General features: G+C 42.8%; 1 protein-coding gene across 1 annotated transcript in view; it reads right to left on the bottom strand.

The window, feature by feature from the left end:
- braf (B-Raf proto-oncogene, serine/threonine kinase) overlaps window positions 1–21,444 on the bottom strand; it is a 122,926-nt gene that overhangs the window by 46,688 nt on the left and 54,794 nt on the right. The window contains exon 4 of the mRNA XM_087996937.1: window positions 4,491–4,593. Coding sequence (XP_087853063.1) covers window positions 4,491–4,593 — 103 coding nt within the window. The remainder of the gene's footprint in view (window positions 1–4,490; window positions 4,594–21,444) is intronic.

Raw genomic sequence — 21,444 nt, 5'->3', positions numbered from 1 at the left:
AGCAGACAAGAAATTATGAGTCCATGGACGTTTTTGAACCTGAGATGTTTAATTTAGAAGCATTTTGGAGACCACGTAGATCAGCAAAGACTGAATTATTATTTCCTTCCTTCTAAAGTTGCTAAACAGAACATTTTGAGCTAGATGTAGTACCTGGGAATGGCGTGAGAGGTTATGCCAATGGAAGGAATTTGAAGTAATTATAGTAAATTTTTAAATATGATACCTTTATTCAAGAAAGGAGGGAGACAGAGAGCAGGAAACTATATCTTTTCTGAATTCTTCCAAGTTTCACAACATCCCTCCTACAGCAGGGAGACTAGAATCGAATGCAGTATTCCAAAAGTGGCCTAACCAATGTCCTGTACAGATGAGGAGAAATTCTTTCCCTTGAAGGGTTCATAACCTTTGGAAATTCATTACAAGTTTATTAAAGACCTCTGAGAATGTGGATGGCTGGGCCACTGAGTATATTCAAGACAGCATTTGCAGATCTTTGATCTACCAGGGAGTCGAGGGTTACATGAGGCAGGCAGGAAAGTGGAATCAAAGCTACAATCACTTTAGCTATGATTTTATTGAACGGTAGAGCAGACTTAAACAGTCAAATAGTCTTCGCATGTTCCCTATTCCTAATGTTATTAATTGTTGTGGATAACAAAAGAAAATGATGATTGTAATAGATGATAGAGAAAGGCATACAGAGTGGCCATAAAAATGGTAAAGCTGAGGATTGGAAGCATTTTAAAACCCTGTTAAGGAAGACAAAGAGATTCAATTGGAGGCTGTGCCCTTGGGTTCTCGTCTCCCCTACTAGTGCTTCATATCCACACTCTCCAGGCCTCTCAGGATTCTGTAAGTTTCAATGAGATCCAACACCAGCACATGCAGCTTTAGATATGGGGCTCAAACTGCTCAAAATAATACAAACGCAGTGTGACTAGAGCCTTATACAGACTCAGTGTACATCTCTGCTCATGTCTTCTAACCCCCTTGCAAAGAATGCTAAAATTCCATTTCTGTTCCCAGTTACCAACTGAACTTACATGTCAACCTTAACAGAATCTTGAACTAGAACTTCCAAGTCTCTTTGTGCTTCAGATTGCTGAAGTTTTTCCACACTTAGAATTCCATCTGCCACTGCTTTGCCCACTCTCCAGCCTGTCCAAGTCCTTCTGCAGCCTCCCTCCTTCCTCAACACCACCTGTCCCTCCATTTATCTTCATGTTATCTGCAAACTTTGCAACAACACCTTCAGTTCCTTTGTCCAGATCATTAATGTATAGCTGTGATCCCACAACTAACAAGGGCCTATCTGCCTCTGCCTAAAAAATATTCACATAATCAGCTTCCACCTTCTTTTCAGGAAGCATTTCAAAGATCCTCACCATCACCAGAGTAAAATAAATCCACCTAATTTGTCAGAAATGGGCAATCCTTGGTTTTTAAACATTTAACATTCTCTCATCAGCGTATATCCTCTGTATATTTAACCCGTTAAGGTTCCTCAGGATTTCATATGCTTCTTACTCTTCTGAATTCCAGCCTAGCCTGCCTAACCCTTTTCTCATAAGGCAAGCCACTCATTCCAATTAAAGAGTCAATGTGGATTTATGAAAGAGGAATCATGTTTAACAATGTGCTGGAGAGGCTACCTCTGGAGTACTGTGAGCAGTGTTGGTCCCTTATTTAAAGAAATATATTTCTTCATTGGAGGCAGTTCGGAGAGAGTTCACTAAGCTGATCCCTGGTTTGGAGGAATTGTCTTATGAGCAAAGATTGGGGCTCTACTCACTGGCATTCAGAAGAATGAAAGGTGATCTCATTGAAACATATAGGATTCTTAAGAGGTTTGACAGGGCAAATGCTGAGAGGATGTTTCCCCTCATGGGAGAGCCGAGGACCAAAGGGCATAGTGTCAGAATTAAGGGGCGCTAACTTAATCCTCTCAGATTCTCAGAGGGTTGAGAATCTTGGGAACTCTACCCCCACAGCTCTCTGTGGCAAACAGTCTCAAGGCTGAGATAGATTCTTGATCCGCGGGGGAATGAAGGGTTACAGGGAAAGGGCAGGAAAGAGGAATTTCGGATCACAAATGATCCTATTGAATGGTGGAGCATGCTCGAGGGGCTGAATGGATGTTTTGCGCTCCTACTTCTTAAGTTCTCACTAGAGCTTCACATTATGATGCTGGCTTCAATACAGGTTACCCTATAATGTACTGGTGCCACTGTGATTAACAGACTGGTTGACAACATCAATGGAGCTAGTGTGAATGGTAACTTTAGGCGGTTTTGGCCCGAAACGTCGATTTTTCCTGCTCCTTGGATGCTGCCTGACCTGCTGTGCTTTTCCAGCAACACTCTAATCTTGAATGGTACTTTGTCAGCCCAATGTTAAAAGATTAAAACAAATAAACACTAACATCCATTGAAATTCAAGGAGAGGCAAGTCCCTGCACAGAGCCCCAGAGCATTGTGAAACATCAACACTTTCCAGCCACTCGGAGCAGCTTCTCCCCTCCTACTTGTGATTTTGAACCACTTTATCTAATGTCCTGTCAACACTTGCTTTTTTGAATAAAAATGCCCTAGCTTTTCCAATTTGACCACAGTAAGTGAATCCACTCATCCCTGGCATCATTCTCATTAATTTTTCTGCTCCTTCTCACTGAAGGGAATCCACTTTGGATCTAAAGGGTACTAGCTCACTTCAGCCTGAGCAGCTGGAAGGGATCAGCCTCAGCACCATCTAAATACGGAGATAGAAAGACAAAAACACTACTCAACTTCCCACTGAGCCATATTGGGGGTTTGACTGTGGGCAGCGGGATAGGCTAAGCTCTCCAAATGATGTATAGGTTGGGTGAATTGGCCATGCTAAATTGCCCGTAGTGTTAGGTAAAGGGGTAAAGGTAGGGGAATGGGTGGGTGGCGGGTCGGTGTGGACTTGTTGGGCCGAAGGGCCTGTTTCCACACTGTAAGTAATCTAATCTAAAAAAAAATCCAGCACTTATTATGTACATTCTCACATGGACAACTGTGATAACAAGCAGGGGACTAGAAGAGTCAAAAGAATAATAAATGTCATTGATTTGAGGATGGGTGAGATATGTTAATGAACAACTTAATCATTTCTTTAAAAATTTACAAGCCAGTCACTGTCATTTCTACTCAATTTTCTATACCATACAAACACACTCTACACCCAAATCGATCATTCCAGGTGTCAGTCTGGTAAACCTTCTTTGTACTCTTTCCAATTCGAGAATCTAAAAGAATTAAAAGGACTCTTTGGGAAAAAAAAATGGATTTTCTAAGGAAAGTCAACATGGATTTATGAAAGAGAAATCATGTTTAACAATACTGTTGGGTGTTGTCAAGAATACATGAGAAGGAGCAATGAATGTTGTGCATTAAGATTTTCAAGAAAGCTTTTTGGTAAAGTCTTATAGAATAGGTTAGTAAACAAAATTATAGTGTATGGCATTTGGGGGAATTTTACTCGTACATTTGAGACAGAAAACAGAGCGGGAGTAAATGGGCCATTTTCGGGTGTCAGCCTGTGACTAATGGAGTTTCTATCAGTTTTCTTATGTTCAGGAAACAAATCCTTAATTAATATTGTCCAGCTCAGTATTGGTCAGAGGTTTAATTAACTTTCTGGAGCCAGTGGAAGAGCACAATACTTTAACTTATGAAGAGGAGGGCCAGGACTAAGTTCAGCTTAGCTCTGAAGAACAGTGAAGACTCTAGCACCTGCAGGTTACAGCTTTGCTCCTTCTTGAAAAAAAAGGAACCCATTAGTTGCGTCTGCTGCTCGTACACAAGAGCCTGCGAGCAAAGGATTGATCATTTGCCTGGTATTCCCACAGCTCCCTGCTGACAAGGAGGCAACAAACACTTTACCTCCAATTATGTCACATTTTCCATAAATGGAACATAAATGGCACAAAATGGGGCTCCTGCAATCCCCTAGGAGGAAGTCAGGATTGTAGATGCCGGAGATCAGAGTCAAGTGTATGGTGCTGGTAAAGCACAGCAGGTCAGGCAGCATCCGAAGGGCAGAAGAATCAACGTTTCGGGATAAGCCCTTCATCAGGAATTCCTAATGAAGGGCTAATGCCCGAAATGTTGATTTTCCTGCTCCTCAGATGCTGCCTGACCTGCTGTGCTTTTCCAGCACCACACCCTCGATCCCTGCAATCCCCTTCTGATTAGTAAAAGAGGAATCAATCCTATTCCAATCTCTATTGCATACAATCAGCACCAGAGATTGTCTTTTTCTGCCAACAAAGGGTATGGTCAGTGGCACACTGAGAGTATCGCCCTTGCACCATTATAGCTGGAGACTGCTGTGTCTTGTATCAGAAAGGACGTTGCATCACAGCCGACTGGGACAGGCCTGGTAGGGCAGAGCGGAATACTCCCCTAAAGGCTCACCTCTTGCTATTTCCACAACGTGTTTGCCCAATTCTGCCAGATACTCACAAAGTTATGCGTGGTCAGTGGAACATGTTCCAGCACCTCCACCTGTAGTTCTTCTCCTGTTAACCAGGACATGTCCGTGTCCCAGCCAATGGGCTTCTTCTCCCTGAAATGACATAAAGCTCAGTTGGAGCTGATGAACACTGGAACTGAAGGGAAACCAGAGTGAAATACCAACACATTCATAACCAAACCATGCTCGCCTTACAAGTGGATCGGATGGGAAAACAAAATCAGGCTGCAATTTGCTTAATGTACTCTAGACTTGCATGGAAATGATTCAAAGAAACATTTCAGTACCAAGAGAAGCCAATCCAATCAACAGTTTAGTCTAAGCCCACACTAGAATGGGCCCGGTTTTGCCTTATTTGGTATTCGATGCCAAATTCAATGGGTCCAGTGGCTGTGTAAAAACAAATGGTTTTCAATTCAGCTTCAAGGTGATCCAACCAAAGGAGGAAAGAAAATCAATGGGGGAGAATGCAATAGATAATAGGGCAATGCATTATGACTCAATAGTGGATCACAGCTCTGGGATTCAGACTGCTTTATAAGCAGATTATGTTCAGCCTGCAACCAGGTTTCATTCTGTCTCCAACATTCACAGTGATCTTTAGTGCAGTTGTGTCTTTGATGTGAAAGTTATTACACACAGGTAGATTAACACCCAGAAACTGAAATGGTTTTGTGACGAACAAAATCATTCAGGTTCCACTATTTTGCAAATCAGTTATGCTTGTACCATGGGTACTTACAACTTATAACTAAATGATGCACTATGACACACTTGTCACCAAATAGATCTGAAATTAGATAACATCTTGGAAAACAACAAAGAAAATGCACAACTTTTTTTTAAACTCATTTTAGTGCAAAGCTCAACGAGCTGACCCAGCACTCTTCCCTTCCCAAAGGACCCGAAGGTATGACCATCAGACAAATGTAACAAGCATATTTCTTTTCTTCAGGGTGGGAACTGCTTTCCCCGGTCCTTGTCACTTGTTGGTGGTGACTTGGTAGACCAGGTGTTCCATGAGTGATTTTGCTGCAGGCCTGACTGCATGCAGCAAAGGGTGGAATGGGGGAAATTTCAGGATTCAGTTAACTGTGATTTTTGACAATTGCTCAAAATATCCACTTCCCTTTTCCCCACTCACTGCAGGAACTCTGAACTGCACAAATACAAACTGATGCCATTAGTATCCCTGTAAATGTATTTTCTTTTATATTTATTCAAGGGATGAGGGCGTTGCAACATTTATTGCCCATCCCTAATTACTCAGAGGGCAGTTAAGAGTCAACCACACTGGCTGTATATCTGCAGTCATATATAAATGGAGAGAACTAGATGAGTTTTTCTGACCATCGACAATGTTTTCCTGGTCATCATTAGACACTTAAATCCCAGATTTATTTTATTAAATTCAAATTCCACCACATGCCGTGTGTGATTCGAACCTGGATGCTGAGAACATTACCTGGGTCTCTGGATTAACATTCCAGTATTTACGCCATCACACCCCCTCAGTGATCCAGACAGAGTGCATACAAATTTAAAATGTACAGCTTGTTTAGATTGTCCAAAAAAGTGTTTTTTTTTCAGTCAATCCATCCAGATTAAGAAGATTCAGAATGAACAACAAACAAATGATTGTAAGCATCAGTAGACAAACAATCATTAGGATGGTGATTAGGGAACAGAGGCTTTCTGAACAGTTTAGCTCATTTTTAATCTGTGGGCAAAGCAAGATGTTCTGAATAGATTCAATACCACACAGGACAATTTCTAGACAACCAGTGTTAACACAAAGCCTGTCACCAGTTCTTTTAAAACACTAACACATGGCTTCTAGAAAATGACAAAAACATATCCCTTTGATTCAGTTGTCTGTGTGCCTAAAAACAATTTATTCTCTGTATACGGCACCCTCAATAGTGGAAAAAAAAATTCCAAATCACACACAACAACAACTTACATTGATATAGTGCCTTTAACTTAAAACAACCACAAGAGCATCATAAAACAAAAATTAAACACCCACGCACAGAAAGAGGTAGGGGCCAGTTGACCGAAAGAGGTAGATTTTAAGATGTGCGTTAAAGGAGGGAGGCAAGGCAGAGAGGTGTAGCAAAGGGACTTCAGAGCTTGGGGCCCAGGCAACTAAATGCACAGCCACTAACAGTGGGACAGATATGAATGTAAGTGCACAAGAGGCCAGAATTAGAGGAGTGTGGAGTTGGAGAGTTATACTGAGATAAGGAGGGGCAAACCCACAGACCAACTTGAAAGTGAGGTTGAGAATTTTAAAAGCAATGTGTTGGTGGACTGGAAACCACAAGGCCAGTAGGGAACTAGGACTTGGTGCAAAGTTGAAACACTGGCAGGGATTTGCATAACCTCAAATTCACAGATGGTAGAATGTGAGTGATCAGTCAGGAGTACATTAGAATAGTCGCAACTAGTGGTAACAAAAGCACGGATCAAGGTTCTAGCAGCAAATGAGTCAAGACAGAAATGAAGTCAAGTGACGTTAGAGAGATATAAATAGGCTGTTTTTAAGATAGGGGAAGATGAGGCCTAAAACTCATCTCAGGTGCACTGCAAGGCATGTAATTTATAATTAATAATTTTTTGAAGAGCATGGATTTCAAAACTAGTAAATGGATCAAACACAAAGAAGGTTCAAGAAACTCAGTAGGTCTGGCAGCAGCTATGGAGGAAGAGAAAGAAATTCCCTCTAAATGTTAAAGGCTTCTCTCTTCACAGACACTGCCAGACCTACTTAGCTTCTCCAGCATTGTGCTTGTTTCAGATTTCCAGCATCCACAGCATTTTGCTTTTATTCTAGTACCAAGTGGGTTGGTTTATTTGTCTGTAGGGATTTAAATGTTAATTAGATCAGATTTTCTGAAACTATGATTTTACATGTTACAGAGCAGGTGACTGCAAAGATCCCTGAAGTGTTAAGGAATGCTTTTTTTTATTCTGAGGCATTGTACAACAGGAGAAAAAACACTAAACTTTGCGTTAACAGTTGCAAACTTCCTTCTCAATTTATCAGAGAATCATATAATCCCTAAGGTGTGGACGCAGGCCATTCTTCCCATCAGGTCCACACCGACCCTCTGGTGAGCATTCCACCCAGACCCCCGACCTCCCACACGCTATCTCTGAAACCCTGCATTTCCCATGGCTAATTCACCTAACCTGCACATCTTTCGACTGTGGAAGGAAACCCAGACTAGCATGGGGAGAATTACTGTGTGGTATTTCCACAGTCAGACGAGGATGGAATCAAACCCAGGCACCAGTGCTAATCACTGAGCCACCGTACTGCCCTGGTTACACCCAGATTGGGAAAAAAATGGCTACATCTCAGCCTGTTGCCACGGAGAGGATAGAGTTGATTGAAGCAAGGACCAAGAACCAATGGCTTCAGTCATCACAATATATAACTGAAGGATGTCAGATAAGAATTGGATAAAGAGGTGGTGCAGGGTTAAAGCTGGGTATAACTGGGTACACATTAGAACTAACAGTGGGCTTTCAGAAGAGGGATGACAACAGCAGATTTAAAAGGTTGGGGTAGAAAAGACGGAGAAAGAACCAATTAAAATTCAAGATAACATGGAGGTTAGAAGAGGAGTTGTGTTTTCAGAAGCTTAGGAGGAATAGGATTGAGAGAATAGGTGGGTGATGTCACAGACTAGTTGAGCTCAAAGTGAGCAAGATGGAAAATGGAAGAGAATATAGAGAAAAACATGGCAGAGAGGAGTATAAAAGGAAGTGTGACCAGGTGAGCTAATGGTAGGGCAAAGTCAGGTGCTCAGATTGTCTCAATATTAGTGACATGGAGACTCCAAAAGCTCTTCACTCTTGTTGGAGATGAGTGGTTAGGAGATAGTCTGCAGACATGAAACGAAGCTGGGAGCTCTCTTTGCAATCCAGGGTGATCCTGGAATGGTGAGCAGTCTTAGTAGATGAGCAGAACTTGGCAGCATTTTAAGTCACCCAAGTGGATCGGGCAGAGGAATACTAAACCAGTTGTCCACCATATCCTTGCAGAAGATACAGAAGATAGCAGAAATATTAGGATGGGTGGAAATTGCTAATGAAAGACGTAGACTTTCAGACATACTGTAAGGAGTGGAGAAGTGAAGACGTTCAGGGAGGGAACCCCAGGGAGTCATTTCATGGAGCGCATGAAGTAATATGGATTCATGAAGGAAAATGAAAAGTTTTTGAAACAAATGAAAATACTGCAAACGCCCCAACTATAACTATGCAAAGTTCACCACTTTAGCACTGCTCCTTTAAATTGAAAATATGGGCGTGACATACCACTGTTCAGGAACAGTGAGAGAGGGAAACTAGAGATTTATAAACCTGTTTACCTTGTATCTGTTGTCAAGGCATTGTCAGAGTCTATAATTAAGCATAGAGTGTCTGAACACCTTGAGCATTTTCATATGACCAGTGAGAGCCAGTAGGAATTTACAAAGGGTAGGTTGTGCCTCATGAGCCTGATAGAAGGTTTTGAAGGTTTTGATATTAGTTATGGACTTCAAGGTGGCATTTGACAAAAAATTCCTTATAAGAGATTGTTAACTAAAATTGAACTACATGGAATTAATGTCAAATTATTGATATGGTTTGGAAACTGGTGGAGTGGCAGCAAGCAGGGTACACGATAATGGGCACATAAACTAATTGGCAGAATGTGGCAATACTGCTTTCCAAGGACCTCTTAGGGACCATTCATGGTATTTATCAACAATTCCAAATAGAAAGCAATATATCCAAACATGCAGCTTTCAGAAAGATAGATGGTATTGAAAGCAGTGAAGATGAAGCATAAGAAGTGACCTAATAATATTCGACAGAGTCATTACAGCACAACAGGCTGCTCGGCCCATCAAGACCGTACTGGCTTTTCATAGTGCAATCCCATTAATTTTGTTCCATCATTCTCTACCAACTTCCTTTTTAAACCAATCATTCATCATCTCTGCTCTAATTGCTAGATCATTCCCACTCACTCTGTCGAGGTATTCCCATACCCAACCTCTTTCCTCAATTCTTAAATCTGTGCAAGTATAAAGTGTATCTAAACTTGTCCTGGCATTACAAACCTTGATCAAATCTCCCATCAGTCCTATCTGAACCAAAGAGAACACCACCAATCTAAGCTTGAGCTAAAATCCCTCATTCTCTGAAACACCCGGATAAATCTCCTATTCACTTGCATCGTTCCTGAAGTGTGGTGATCAGAAGCAGACTGGATATTCTAGTCATGGCCCTAACCAAGCTGGATATAAAAGTTCAGCATTACTACTCAGCTGTCATTCTGCTTAGGAAGCCAAAGATCCCACGTGTTTTGCTGACCACTCTCTCAATACACCCAGTCCTTTTTTAAAGATCTAATGACATTAAACCTAGGTTCCCTTGCTCCTACACTCCTTACAACTGTACCATTTATTTGATACTTCCTCTCCTCACTATCAAAAAGCATCACCACATACTTTTCTGCATTAACTTTTGTTTGTCACTTTTCTGCGCATTCTGCTAGCTTACCTACAACATGCTGCAGTTAGTTGATGTCATTCTCACTGCCAGTCACATCTCCAAGTTTGCAAGCATCAACAAGTTTCCCAATTTTACTCTGCAGTGATTGCATCGAGGTCAGCCAAGTGGAACTCACGGAAATAGGACGGCACAGTGGCTCAGTGGTTAGCACTGTTGCCTCACAGTGCCTGGGATCCCGGTTCAATTTCAGCCTCGGGTGACTGTCTGTTTGGAGCTTGCACATTCTCCCCACATCTGCATAGGTTTCCTCCAGGTGCTCCAGCTTCCTCCCACAATCTAAAGATGTGCAGGTTCATAGAATCCCTCCAGTGTGGAAACAGGCCCTTCAGCCTAACAGGCCCACACTGACCCTCCAAAGAGTAAACCACCCAGACCCATTCCCCTACTCTACTATCTGATATTTACCCCTGCCTGATGCACCAAATTTCCACATCCCTGCACACGATGGGCAATTTAGCATGGCCAATTCACTTAACCTGCACATCTTTGGAATGTGGGAGGAAACTGGAGGTAAGATGAATTTGCCATGCTAGATTGTCCATAGTATTCAAGGATGTGTGAGTTAGGTGCATTAGTCAGGGGTAAATGTAGCGTAATAGGGTAGGGGAAAGAGTCCGGGTGCATTACTCTTTGGAGGATCAGTGTGGACCTGTTGGGCCGAATGGTCTGTTTACACACAGTAGGGATTCTATCATTCTATGAATTTGAGTTCCCTGATAGGGGCTGTTAACCTGATCCATTCAGGGATCCTTGGCTGTGAGATATAAACAGGAGTATCAAAGATTCTTATCACTCTGAGGAAGCTGGATCAGTGTCAGAGATTTCCCATGCGTAAATATAGGATGACTTGGTGACCATCCTCTGTGGGGTTATTTCAACTCTACATTCCAATATCTAAACCATTTACATATATCAAAAAAAGTGGTTCCAGCAATGGCCCTTGGGAAACACCACTGTTGACTGACTAACCAGTAAATATGCTTGCTGTTGACTGTCCTTAAATATTTTATTCATGTTAACACTGATCCTCCTATTCACTGAGCATCAATTTTGTTAACCAACTTTTCTGAATAATTAAACTACAGTACTACAGCCCTTGCAGAGACATTTGTATAATTGATAGCTGTGAGTGAGGTGCTTAAAGACTGGACACTGGCTAACGTGGTGCCATTATTTAAGAAAGGTGGTAAGGAAAAGCCAGAGAACTATAGAGCGGCCAGCCTAACACCAGTGGCGGACAAGTTGTTGGAGGGGATTCTGAGGGACAGGAGTTACAGGCATTTGGAAAGGTAAGGACTGATTAGAGATAGTCAGTGTTGCTTTGTGCATGGGAAATCGTATCTCACTAACATAACTGAGTTTTCTGAAGAGGTAAAATTGAAGGCAGAATGTTAGACATTCTCTATATGGACTTCAGTAAAGCATCTGACAAGATTCTGCATGATAGACTGGTTAGTAAGGGATCCAGGGAGAGCTAGGCAATCAGATACAACATTGGCTTGAAGGTAGAAGAGAGAGAGGGTGGTGGTGGAGGGTTGTTTTTCAGACTGGCAGCCTGTGATCAGCAGTGCGCCACAAGGATCAGTGCCAAGTCCACTGCTTTTTGTCATTCGTAAGTTTATAGATAACACCAAAATAGATGGTGCAGTGGACAGTGAAGAAGGGCATCTCAGAGTACAATGAGACCTTGGTTAGATGGGCCAGTGGATCGAGGAGTGGCAGATGGAGTTTAGATAAACGCGAAGTGCTGCATTTCAGTAAGGCAAATGATAGGATTTAAACATTTAATGTAGGTCTTATGGTGGTAGGGCTCAGAGAGTGCTGCCGAACAAAGAGACCTCAGAGTGCGGGTGCATAGTTCCTTGAAAGTGCAGTCTCAGGTAGACAGGGTGGTGAAGAAGGCATTTGTCACCCTTGCTTTCATTAATCGCAACATTGGTTAAAGGAGTTGAGATGTCATGTTGTGATTGTACAGGATATAGGTGATGTCACTTTTGGAATATTGTGTTCAATTCTGGCCGCCCTTCTATAGGAAGATGTTGTTAAACTTGAAAGGGTGTAGAAAAGATTTAGTAGGATGTTGCCAGTACTGGAGGGTTTGAGCTATAGAGAGAGGCTGAATAACATCAGAGGTTGAAAGGTGACGTTATAGAGGTTTATAAAACCATGAGAGCATGGATAGGTTGAATAGCCAAGGTCTTTTTACTTAGGTGAAGGAGTCCACAGCTAGGGGACATAGGTTTAAGGTGAGGGGGTAAGCTGAGGGGGAAAGGACCCGAGGGGTAACATTTTCATGTAGGGGGTGGTACATGTATGAAATGAGCTGCCAGTGGAAGTGCTGGAGGTGGGTACAATTCCAATATTTAAGACGACATCTGGATGAGTAAATGAATAGGAAGGAGGGGGATATGGGCTAAATGCTAACAAATGGGACAAGGTCAGATTGGGATGTCTGGTCTACACGGAGAAGTTGGACTTTGATTCCATGTTGTGACTCTATAAATACAAGTGCATCCATTGTGAATCTGAAAAGGCTAGAAGGTACTATCCCTAAGTGGTGAAAAATTAAAAACAATGAGGGTTCAAAGAGATTTGGGGGCTCAGGCATAAAAGATTTTCAAAATGTCATGAACAGGCACGAAGAAGGAATAATTTGAATCATTCATGAAATGTATGCATTGCTGACTAGGCCAGCATTTATTGTTCTTCCCTAATTGCCACTTCAGAAGATGGCAATTGAACTGCCCTTTTAGCTTAAGAACATCCATTGCTCTATTAGGGAGTAAGTTCCATAACAGAGACATGGGTTTCTCAGGAATGGTTGCTGGATGTTCCAGGGTTTAGAGCATTTAAAAAGAATAGGGAGGGGGGAAAAAAGAGGAGGAGGTGTAGCACTACTAATCAGAGAGGGTATCACAGCTACAGAAGCTTCCATTGTCGAGGAAGATCTGCCTACCGAGTCAGTATGGGTGGAAATTAGGAACAGCAAGGGAGCAGTCACCTCTTTAGGGGTTTACTACAGGCCTCCCAATAGCAGCAGGGAGATAGAAGAAAGCATAGGTCGGCAGATTTTGGAAAAGTGTGGACGTAGTAGGGTTGTTGTAATGGGTGGCTTTAACTTTCCCAATATTGATTGGAACCTCCTTCGAGCAGAAGATTTGAATGGAGCTGTTTTTGTAAGGTATGTTCAGGAGGGTTTCCTAACTCAGTACGTTGACAGGCTGACGAGGGGAGAGGCCATTCTAGACTTAGTGCTCGGAAACGAGCTGTGGCAGGTATCAGATCTTGTGGTGGGAGAGCATTTTGGTGAGAGTGACCACAACTGCCTCACATTCTACATAGCTATGGAGAAGGAGAGGATGAGGCAAAATGGGAGGATATTTAATTGGGGAAGAGGAAACTATGATGCAATTAGACAGGAGTTAGGAAGCATGGACTGGGAGCAATTGTTCCATGGTAAAGGCACTATAGACATGTGGAGACTGTTTAAGGAACAGTTGTTGCAAGTGATGAATAAATATGTCCCTCGGATGAAGGACAATCACCTGATGAAGGAGCGTCGCTCCGAAAGCTAGTGTACTTCCAATTAAACCTGTTGGACTATAACCTGGTGTTGTGTGATTTTTAACTTTGTACACCCCAGTCCAACACCGGCATCTCCAAATTATGTCCCTCTGAGACAGGCAAGAAGTGGTAAGATAAAGGAACCTTGGATGACGAGAGCGGTGAAGGTTCCCATCAAAAGGAAAAAAGGTAGCTTACATAAGGTGGAGGAAGCTAGGGTCAAGCTCAGCTCTACAGGATTACAGGCAGGCGAGGAAGGAGCTTAAAAATGGTCTGAGGAGAGCCAGGAGGGGGCACGAGAAAGGCTTGGCAGAACGGATTAGGGAGAACACAAAGGCATTTTACACTTATGTGAGGAATAAGAGAATGGTCAAAGAAAGAGTAGGGCCGACCAGGGATAGCATAGGGAACTTGTGTGTGGAGTCTGAGGAGGTAGGGGAAGCCCTAAATGAGTTTCTTGCTTCTATCTTTACGAAAGAAACGAACTTTGTAGTAAATGAAACCTTTGAAGAGCAGGTGTGCATGCTGAAATGGATAGAGATAGAGGAAGCTGATGTGCTGAAAATTTTGTCAAACATTAAGATTGACAAGTCGCCAGGCCTGGACCAGATTTGTCCTCGGCTGCTTTGGGAAACGAGAAATGCAATTGCTTCGCCACTTGCGAAGATCTTTTCATCCTCGCTCTCCACAGGAATCGTACCTGAGGACTGGAGAGAGGCAAATGTAATTCCTCTCTTCAAGAAAGGAAATAGGGAAATCCCCGGCAATTACAGACCAGTAAGTCTCACGTCTGTCGTCTGCAAGGTGTTGGAAAGGATTCTGAGGGATAGGATTTATGACCATCTGGAAGAGCATGGCTTGATTAAATGCAGTCAACGCGACTTTGAGAGGGGCAGGTCATGCCTCACAAACCTTATCGAGTTCTTTGAGGATGTGACTAGAAAAGTTGATGAGGGTCGAGCTGTGGATGTGGTGTATATGGACTTCAGCAAGGCATTTGATAAGGTTCCCCATGGTAGGCTCATTCAAAAGGTCAGGAGGAATGGGATTCAGGGGAACATAGCTGTCTGGATACAGAATTGGCTGGCCAACAGAAGACAGCGAGTGGTAGTAGAAGGAAAATATTCTGCCTGGAAGCCTGTGGTGAGTGGTGTTCCACAGGGCTCTGTCCTTGGGCCTCTATTGTTTGTAATTTTTATTAATGACTTGGATGAGGGGATTGAAGGATGGGTCAGCAAGTTTGAAGATGACACAAAGGTTGGAGGTGTCATTGACAGTATAGAGGGCTGTTGTAGTCTGCAGTGGGATATTGACAGGATGCAGAGATGGGCTGAGAGGTGGCAGATGGAGTTCAACCTGGATAAATGCGAGGTGATGCATTTTGGAAGGTCAAATTTGAAAGCTGAGTATAGGATTAAGGATAGGATTCTTGGCAGTGTGGGGGAACAGAGGGATCTTGGTATGCAGGTACATAGATCCCTTAAAATGGCCACCCAAGTGGACAGGGTTGTTAAGAAAGCATATGGTGTTTTGGCTTTCATTAACAGGGGGATTGAGTTTAAGAGTCGTGAGATCTTGTTGCAGCTCTATAAAACTTTGGTTAGACCGCATTTGGAATACTGCGTCCAGTTCTGGTCGCCTTATTATAAGAAAGATGTGGATGCTTTGGAGCGGGTTCAGAGGAGGTTTACTAGGATGCTGCCTGGACTGGAGGGCTTATCTTATGAAGAGAGGTTGACTGAGCTCAGACTTTTTTCATTGGAGAAAAGGAGGAGAAGAAAAGGGGACCTAATTGAGGTATACAAGGTAATGAGAGGCATAGATAGAGTCGATAGCCAGAGACTATTTCCCAGGGCAGAAATGACTAACACGAGGGGTCATAGTTTTAAGCTGGTTGGAGGAAAGTATAGAGGGGATGTCAGAGGCAGGTTCTTTACACAGAGAGTTGAGAGAGCATGGAATGCATTGCCAGCAGCAGTTGTGGAGGCAGGGTCATTGGGGACATTTAAGAGACTCCTCGACATACATATGGTCACAGAAATTTGAGGGTGCATACATGAGGATCAGTGGTCGGCACAACATCGTGGGCTGAAGGGCCTGTTCTGTGCTGTACTGTTCTATGTTCTATGTTTTACCCAGCAACAGAGAAGGGCAGGGCTGGATTTGTTGTTTAGTTTCCAAATCTAAGTTGATGTCAAGTGGTCTGTCTGGTTTCTTTCTTTAGACATTGCAATGCTTTTGATACAATTGAATAACTTGCTGGGCCATTTCAGCAGGCAGTTAAGAGTCAGCCACATGACCTGAATGCCAGACCAGGTGAGGATGGCAGATTTCTTTCCCTAAAAGGCCATATCTCCTTAAATGTCACCTGGGGATCTGGATTACTATGTAGTGTCTTTACTACTACGTCACCATCTCCCCAGCTAATGCTAATGGAATTCCAGCTTTCATCAGTCTAACTACAGAACTTCCTATAGGTTTGGTATGAAGAATAGAGGCAAGGGCTGTTTTCTAAATGGGGAGAAAAGTCAGAAGTCTGAAATGTGAAGAGACTTGGGAGTTCTACAGCCTTAGAGTAAAGGCAAGACCCTTTAGAATGGAGATAAGGTGAAACTTCTTCAGCCAGAGAGTGGGGAATCTATGGAATTCACTGTCACAGAAGGCTGTGGAGGCCAGGTCATTGAGTGTATTTAAGACAGAGATAGATGGGTTCTTGATTGTCAAGGGGATCAAGGGTTACAGGGAGAAAGTGGGAGAATGGGGTCAAACATGATTGAATGGTGGTGCAAATTCGATGGGCTGAATGGTCACAATTCTGCACCTATGTCTTATGGGCTAGGATACAAGGGCTTGGGAGATATGCATCAGCTATATAAAACACCCCACAGTACCAAAGAGCAGTTACAGACACCTCAATTTAAGAAGGATGCATTGGTCTTGGATGGAGAGAAGCACGGGTTTACCACAACATCATCTGCATTAGAGTTAAGTTACGAGGAAGGATTACACACACTAGGCTGTACTCATATAACTGAGAAATATGAGGGGCCATCTGGTCAACGTTTTCAAGAGTTGGGATGCCATGTTAAGATTGTACAGGGCATTGCTGAGGCCACTTTTGAAGTAACGTGCTCAGTTTTAGTTGGCCTGTTACAGGAATGATATTGTTAGATTGGAGCAAGCTCAGAAAAGGTTTACTAGGATGTTGCTGGGAATGGAGGGTTTGAGTTATGAGGAGAGGCTGGGGCTTTCTTCAGTGGACCGTGGGACATTGAAGGGTGACCGTACAGAGGTTTATAAAATCATGAGGCCCATAGATAAGGTGAATAAGCAAAGGTCTTTTCCCTAGGGTGGGGTTGTTCAAACCAAGGGGGCATATTTTTAAGGTGAGAGGAGAAAGATTTAAAATGGACCTGAGGGGCAACTTTTTTCACACAGAAGGTGGTTCGTATATGGACTGACCTGCCAGAGGAAATGGTCAATGCGGGTACAGTTACAACATTTAAAAGATACTTAGATAGATACATAATAGAAAAGGCTTAGAATGATATAGGCCAAATACAGCCAAGTGGGACGGTATGGATGAATTGGACCGTAGATTCTTTTTCTGTGCTGTATAACTAACTCGACAAGAAAGTAATGGGAACAGATAGGGTAGACAGACGTGAACTATTTCTGCTAGTTGAAGCACCTAAGGAATAGGACATAGTTTAAAAATGAGATCACGACGTTTCAGGGGTGAAGTTAAGAAACACACAAAAGGCTGTACAAATGTTTTTAATGACAAGTGGTAAACAATCTCAGATCAATCATTAGTTTTAAATTATAAGACTTTTATTTGAAATATTAAGCAATATATGGCAAGGGTGGGCATATCATGTACCTGTCAAGATAGGATTGAACACAGGACAGGCTCAAGCAGCTCACTGGCGTAAACTTGTTCCAATGTGTTGATGACAGCTGCACTCCCCAGACCTGTATAGAGAGGATCTAACTCCGTACCCATACTGTTTGGATTCTGACCATATGAACACACGGATCCAGCTTCACACAATTAGCATGTTAGGTTAATTAAGCATTGGTTCCACCAGTAAAATAGTCTCTGGAGATATTGTGCTCACAACAAGAAACTCTCAGCTGCACTGCATGCAGCTTCTCAGTGGGGTTAACAAGGCACATAAAATAGCTGAGGACTGACAAAGTTGCAACCTCACTTGGTTTTAAAGTAACAGGTATGCAGTACAAAGTAGACAAGCAGGAGGCTGAAAGAACACAGCAAGGTCAGCAACATTAGGAGGTGGAGAAGTCAACGCTTTGGTTAGAATCCTTCTTCAGAAATGGAAGTGGGGTGGGGGAGCTGCTGGTAAAGAGGTGAGAAGGTTTTTAGGCGGGGAGAGGGGCGAAATGGTGAAGGACTGATAGGTAAACACAGGTGGTTGATATTACCTGGTTGGTCAATGGGAGGAATGAATTTGGTTACCAGCTGGAAGGAAGGGTCAGTAAGTGACATGGAAGGAAGGAGGCAGGGCTGGAAAGGGAATTGGAGCATGGATGGGAAAGCTATTTGAAATTGGAGAACTCCATGCTGAGTCATCTGGGATACAGGCTGCCCAGACAGAAGATATGGGGCTGTTCCTCCAATTTGTGGTCTGATTCACTGCGGCAAAGGATGGACATGTCGGAGAGGGAGTGGGAACGGGAATTTAAATGGGTGCAACTCAAAAGGAACAACACCTTATCTTCTTCCCGGGCAGTCTGCAGCCCGGAGGACTCAACACTGAGTTCTCCAATTTCAAATAACCTTCCCAACCTTCCATTCCACCTACCAACCCTTCCTTCCAGCTACTAACCAGATTAATTCCTCCCACCAACCAACCAAGTCATACCCACTACCTGTATTCACCTGTCACTACCAAACCCATTCTAACCTCTCCCCACCCAAAACCCGCCCTCCCTCTTTACCTGCAGCTCCCCCGACCCCACTTCTGTTCCTGAAGAAGGGTTGTAACAGAAATGTTGACTTCTCCATCTCCTGATGCTGCCTGGCTTCCTGTGTTCTTCCAGCCTCCTGCTGGTCTCCTGTGAATTCGAGCATCTGCAGTTTTTTTTTGTCTGGAAGCATGCAGCACAGTGTACAATGAGAAGAGTCTATTACTTCCTGTCTCAGTCACACAAGCCATATTCAAATTTCACACCTCTGTTTCAAGCTCATTACCTTCAAATGGCCTTTGCAAGTTTTACAGCAGGCCACATACAACTGTACTTTTAACGAATTAACAAAGTCAGCGGCCCCTCACATTGCACCTCAGTGAGAGCAGAGCGCTAATCTCCCAACGCTGCATAGACCATAGGCAAAGGAGGCAGCCATTGGGTGCTTGAAACTCATGACGACTCTCGGACCTAGTCTTCCATTCAAATTCATTTTCTGAAAGGTCAACTTCATCAAATGCCCATCCAATTTTATTTTGAAATCATTCATCATCTCTGCTTCCACCACCGTCAGCCAGTGAGTTCTAGATGCTCTCAGTTCGGATGAAGAGAGAAAAGTGAGTCATTGGGTTGTAAATATATAGTGACCATTCGATGGCATTAGTTTGAAGTAATAGAAGGAGAAACTGTTCACAGTGATAGGAGGGCTACTCACTGGATGACACAAAATTTACGGTAAGTGGCAAAAGAACAGAAGCGAGATGAGAAGAATTTTAAGTCATAGTTATCATCGAGAATGCACTCCATGGATGAGAGAGCTGAATTCAATAATAACTGTGCAAAGGGAATTGAATAAACATGAATTGGAAACATTTGAGGATTCAGGTATCGTGCTGTTTATTGTCCACCTTGACCTCCTCCTGAGAAGGCGATAGTGGCCTTCTTGAAACATGGCACTGCATGTTGTGAAGATACAGGAACAGATGATATTTTTCCCTTTCTCTCTCTCTCTCTACACCTCGTGATTTTGAGCACCTCTATAAAATCTCCTCTTAACCTTCACTTCTGTAAGAAAAACAGTCATAGTATTTCCACTCTTTGTAACTGAAATCCCTCATCCCAGAATTACTTTTCGTTAATCTTTTCTGCACGCTTTCTACCACTTTCACATCCTCCCTATATGGTAGTACCCAATTACGTGCATTATTTGAGGCCAAACTGGTGTTTTACAAGGATTCACCATAACAGATTTGCTTTTGTACTCTGTACCTCTATTTATAAAGACCAAGGAATTCCTAAACTTTATAGCCAAATTCTTAACCTGCCATGCTACCTTCAAAGATCGGTGAGCACTAAGCCTCAGGTCTATCTGTTGCTGCAATCCTGTGCTCTTCATTTTATATTGCCTCTCCTTTGTATTTTCTGCTAACATGCATCACATCAAACTTCCCTGCATTAAATTTCATCAACACATGGCTAACTATTCCACCAGCCAAAGTCCATTTGACGTTTATCAGTATCCTCACTGCACTTTTTCGTAGTTTTTGTGCCATGCTTGAAACTGCTGAGTAAATCAAAAGGTCCTTTTTTTAATTTTAATAGCAATGCTAGTCAGCTGATTGAAGCAGGAGTTAGAGATGATGAACCGCAGAGAGACCTTTGCTGTTAAAAGTCAACTGATTGGGTGCTGTACAGATTGGGTAGAGCGAAGCTGGCGCAACAAGCAAGGTTTTGTTTCAGGGACTCAAAGTAGAATGGGCCAGAAGTGTACAGAATAAATCAGCATCAGAAAGAAAATGAATTGTTCTTTCTCAGCTGGAGGTCTCTCACCACACACATTTTCCTTTCAGATATCTTGCAGCATACGGCAAGTTCCCTCTCCATCTGTCCCTCCGTAACCAGCAGTCCTTGCAAAACAAATTGGCCCAAATGTTCCACTGTGCAACACAACGCTTCACCCGCTGATGTGTTACCAATGCAATAGTTGAAAATTGATACAGGGGAATGACATGTTCGAGAAGCCAGGTTTGTCTCACAGTACAACCATCTCACCAAACATTGCAGCAAGCTGGGCCAGACTGGTCTCTGCATGGAGCTGAGGCAACAGATGGCTACATTCGTTTTCAGACACACTTAACTAGCATGTTTTATGTGGATACTCCTCATTACTGGCACACAACGATTTGCTTGGTATTTATACGTGCCAATTGTGTGGAATTCTGTTTGTTCCACTCTCCTCGTATCTGTTGGAATAGACTGCACAGAAGGTCATTTCCACTCTTGCTGGGTAGCAGGGCAACTGGTCAGCGAACATCCCAAATAATTTCCTTTACCACAGACGGACAAGTTATCGCTCATTATTATAACTTCTCCATCATATCTGAGAGTTTGCTTTTCTTATGAGGACAGAGAAAAGCCTTCACAACAATAAACATTACAGCAAGAAGGCAGGCGAATGGGATTGAGAAACATATCAGTCATGATCAAATGGCGAAGCAGACTTGAAAAGGCTGAATGGCCTAATTTTGTTCCAATATCTTATGGCTTGTAGTCTTATGTAAACTTTCAGCTCTGATCTTGCTCAAGAATTTTATACTTGTCCTCTAGTTCTTTGCTCATAATTCTTGTTAAGTAGCTGATAAACACATTTGCATCCTTTGGAAAAAAAAAAGGTTCAAATGTTTCAGTGTTGGAAACCCTCTACGGCCCAGACCAGACGGGGAAAAAAAAAATCTCTTCCAATGTTTCTGACCAATATTACAAACGAGGATTCTGCAAAACTCACTCATTGCAGGGAATCTTAGCGACATCAGAAGCCCTGTCGCCTGAAAGTGGTCAGGATCCCCTTACTAATCAAAAGTGAGGACTGCAGATGCT

Source organism: Chiloscyllium plagiosum, unplaced genomic scaffold, assembly GCF_037043375.1.
Source record: "Chiloscyllium plagiosum isolate Xiang-an unplaced genomic scaffold, Cpla_swu_hap1 HiC_scaffold_19, whole genome shotgun sequence".
Taxonomy (NCBI): Eukaryota; Metazoa; Chordata; class Chondrichthyes; order Orectolobiformes; family Hemiscylliidae; genus Chiloscyllium; species Chiloscyllium plagiosum.
This window is presented reverse-complemented; position numbering and strand designations above follow the sequence as displayed.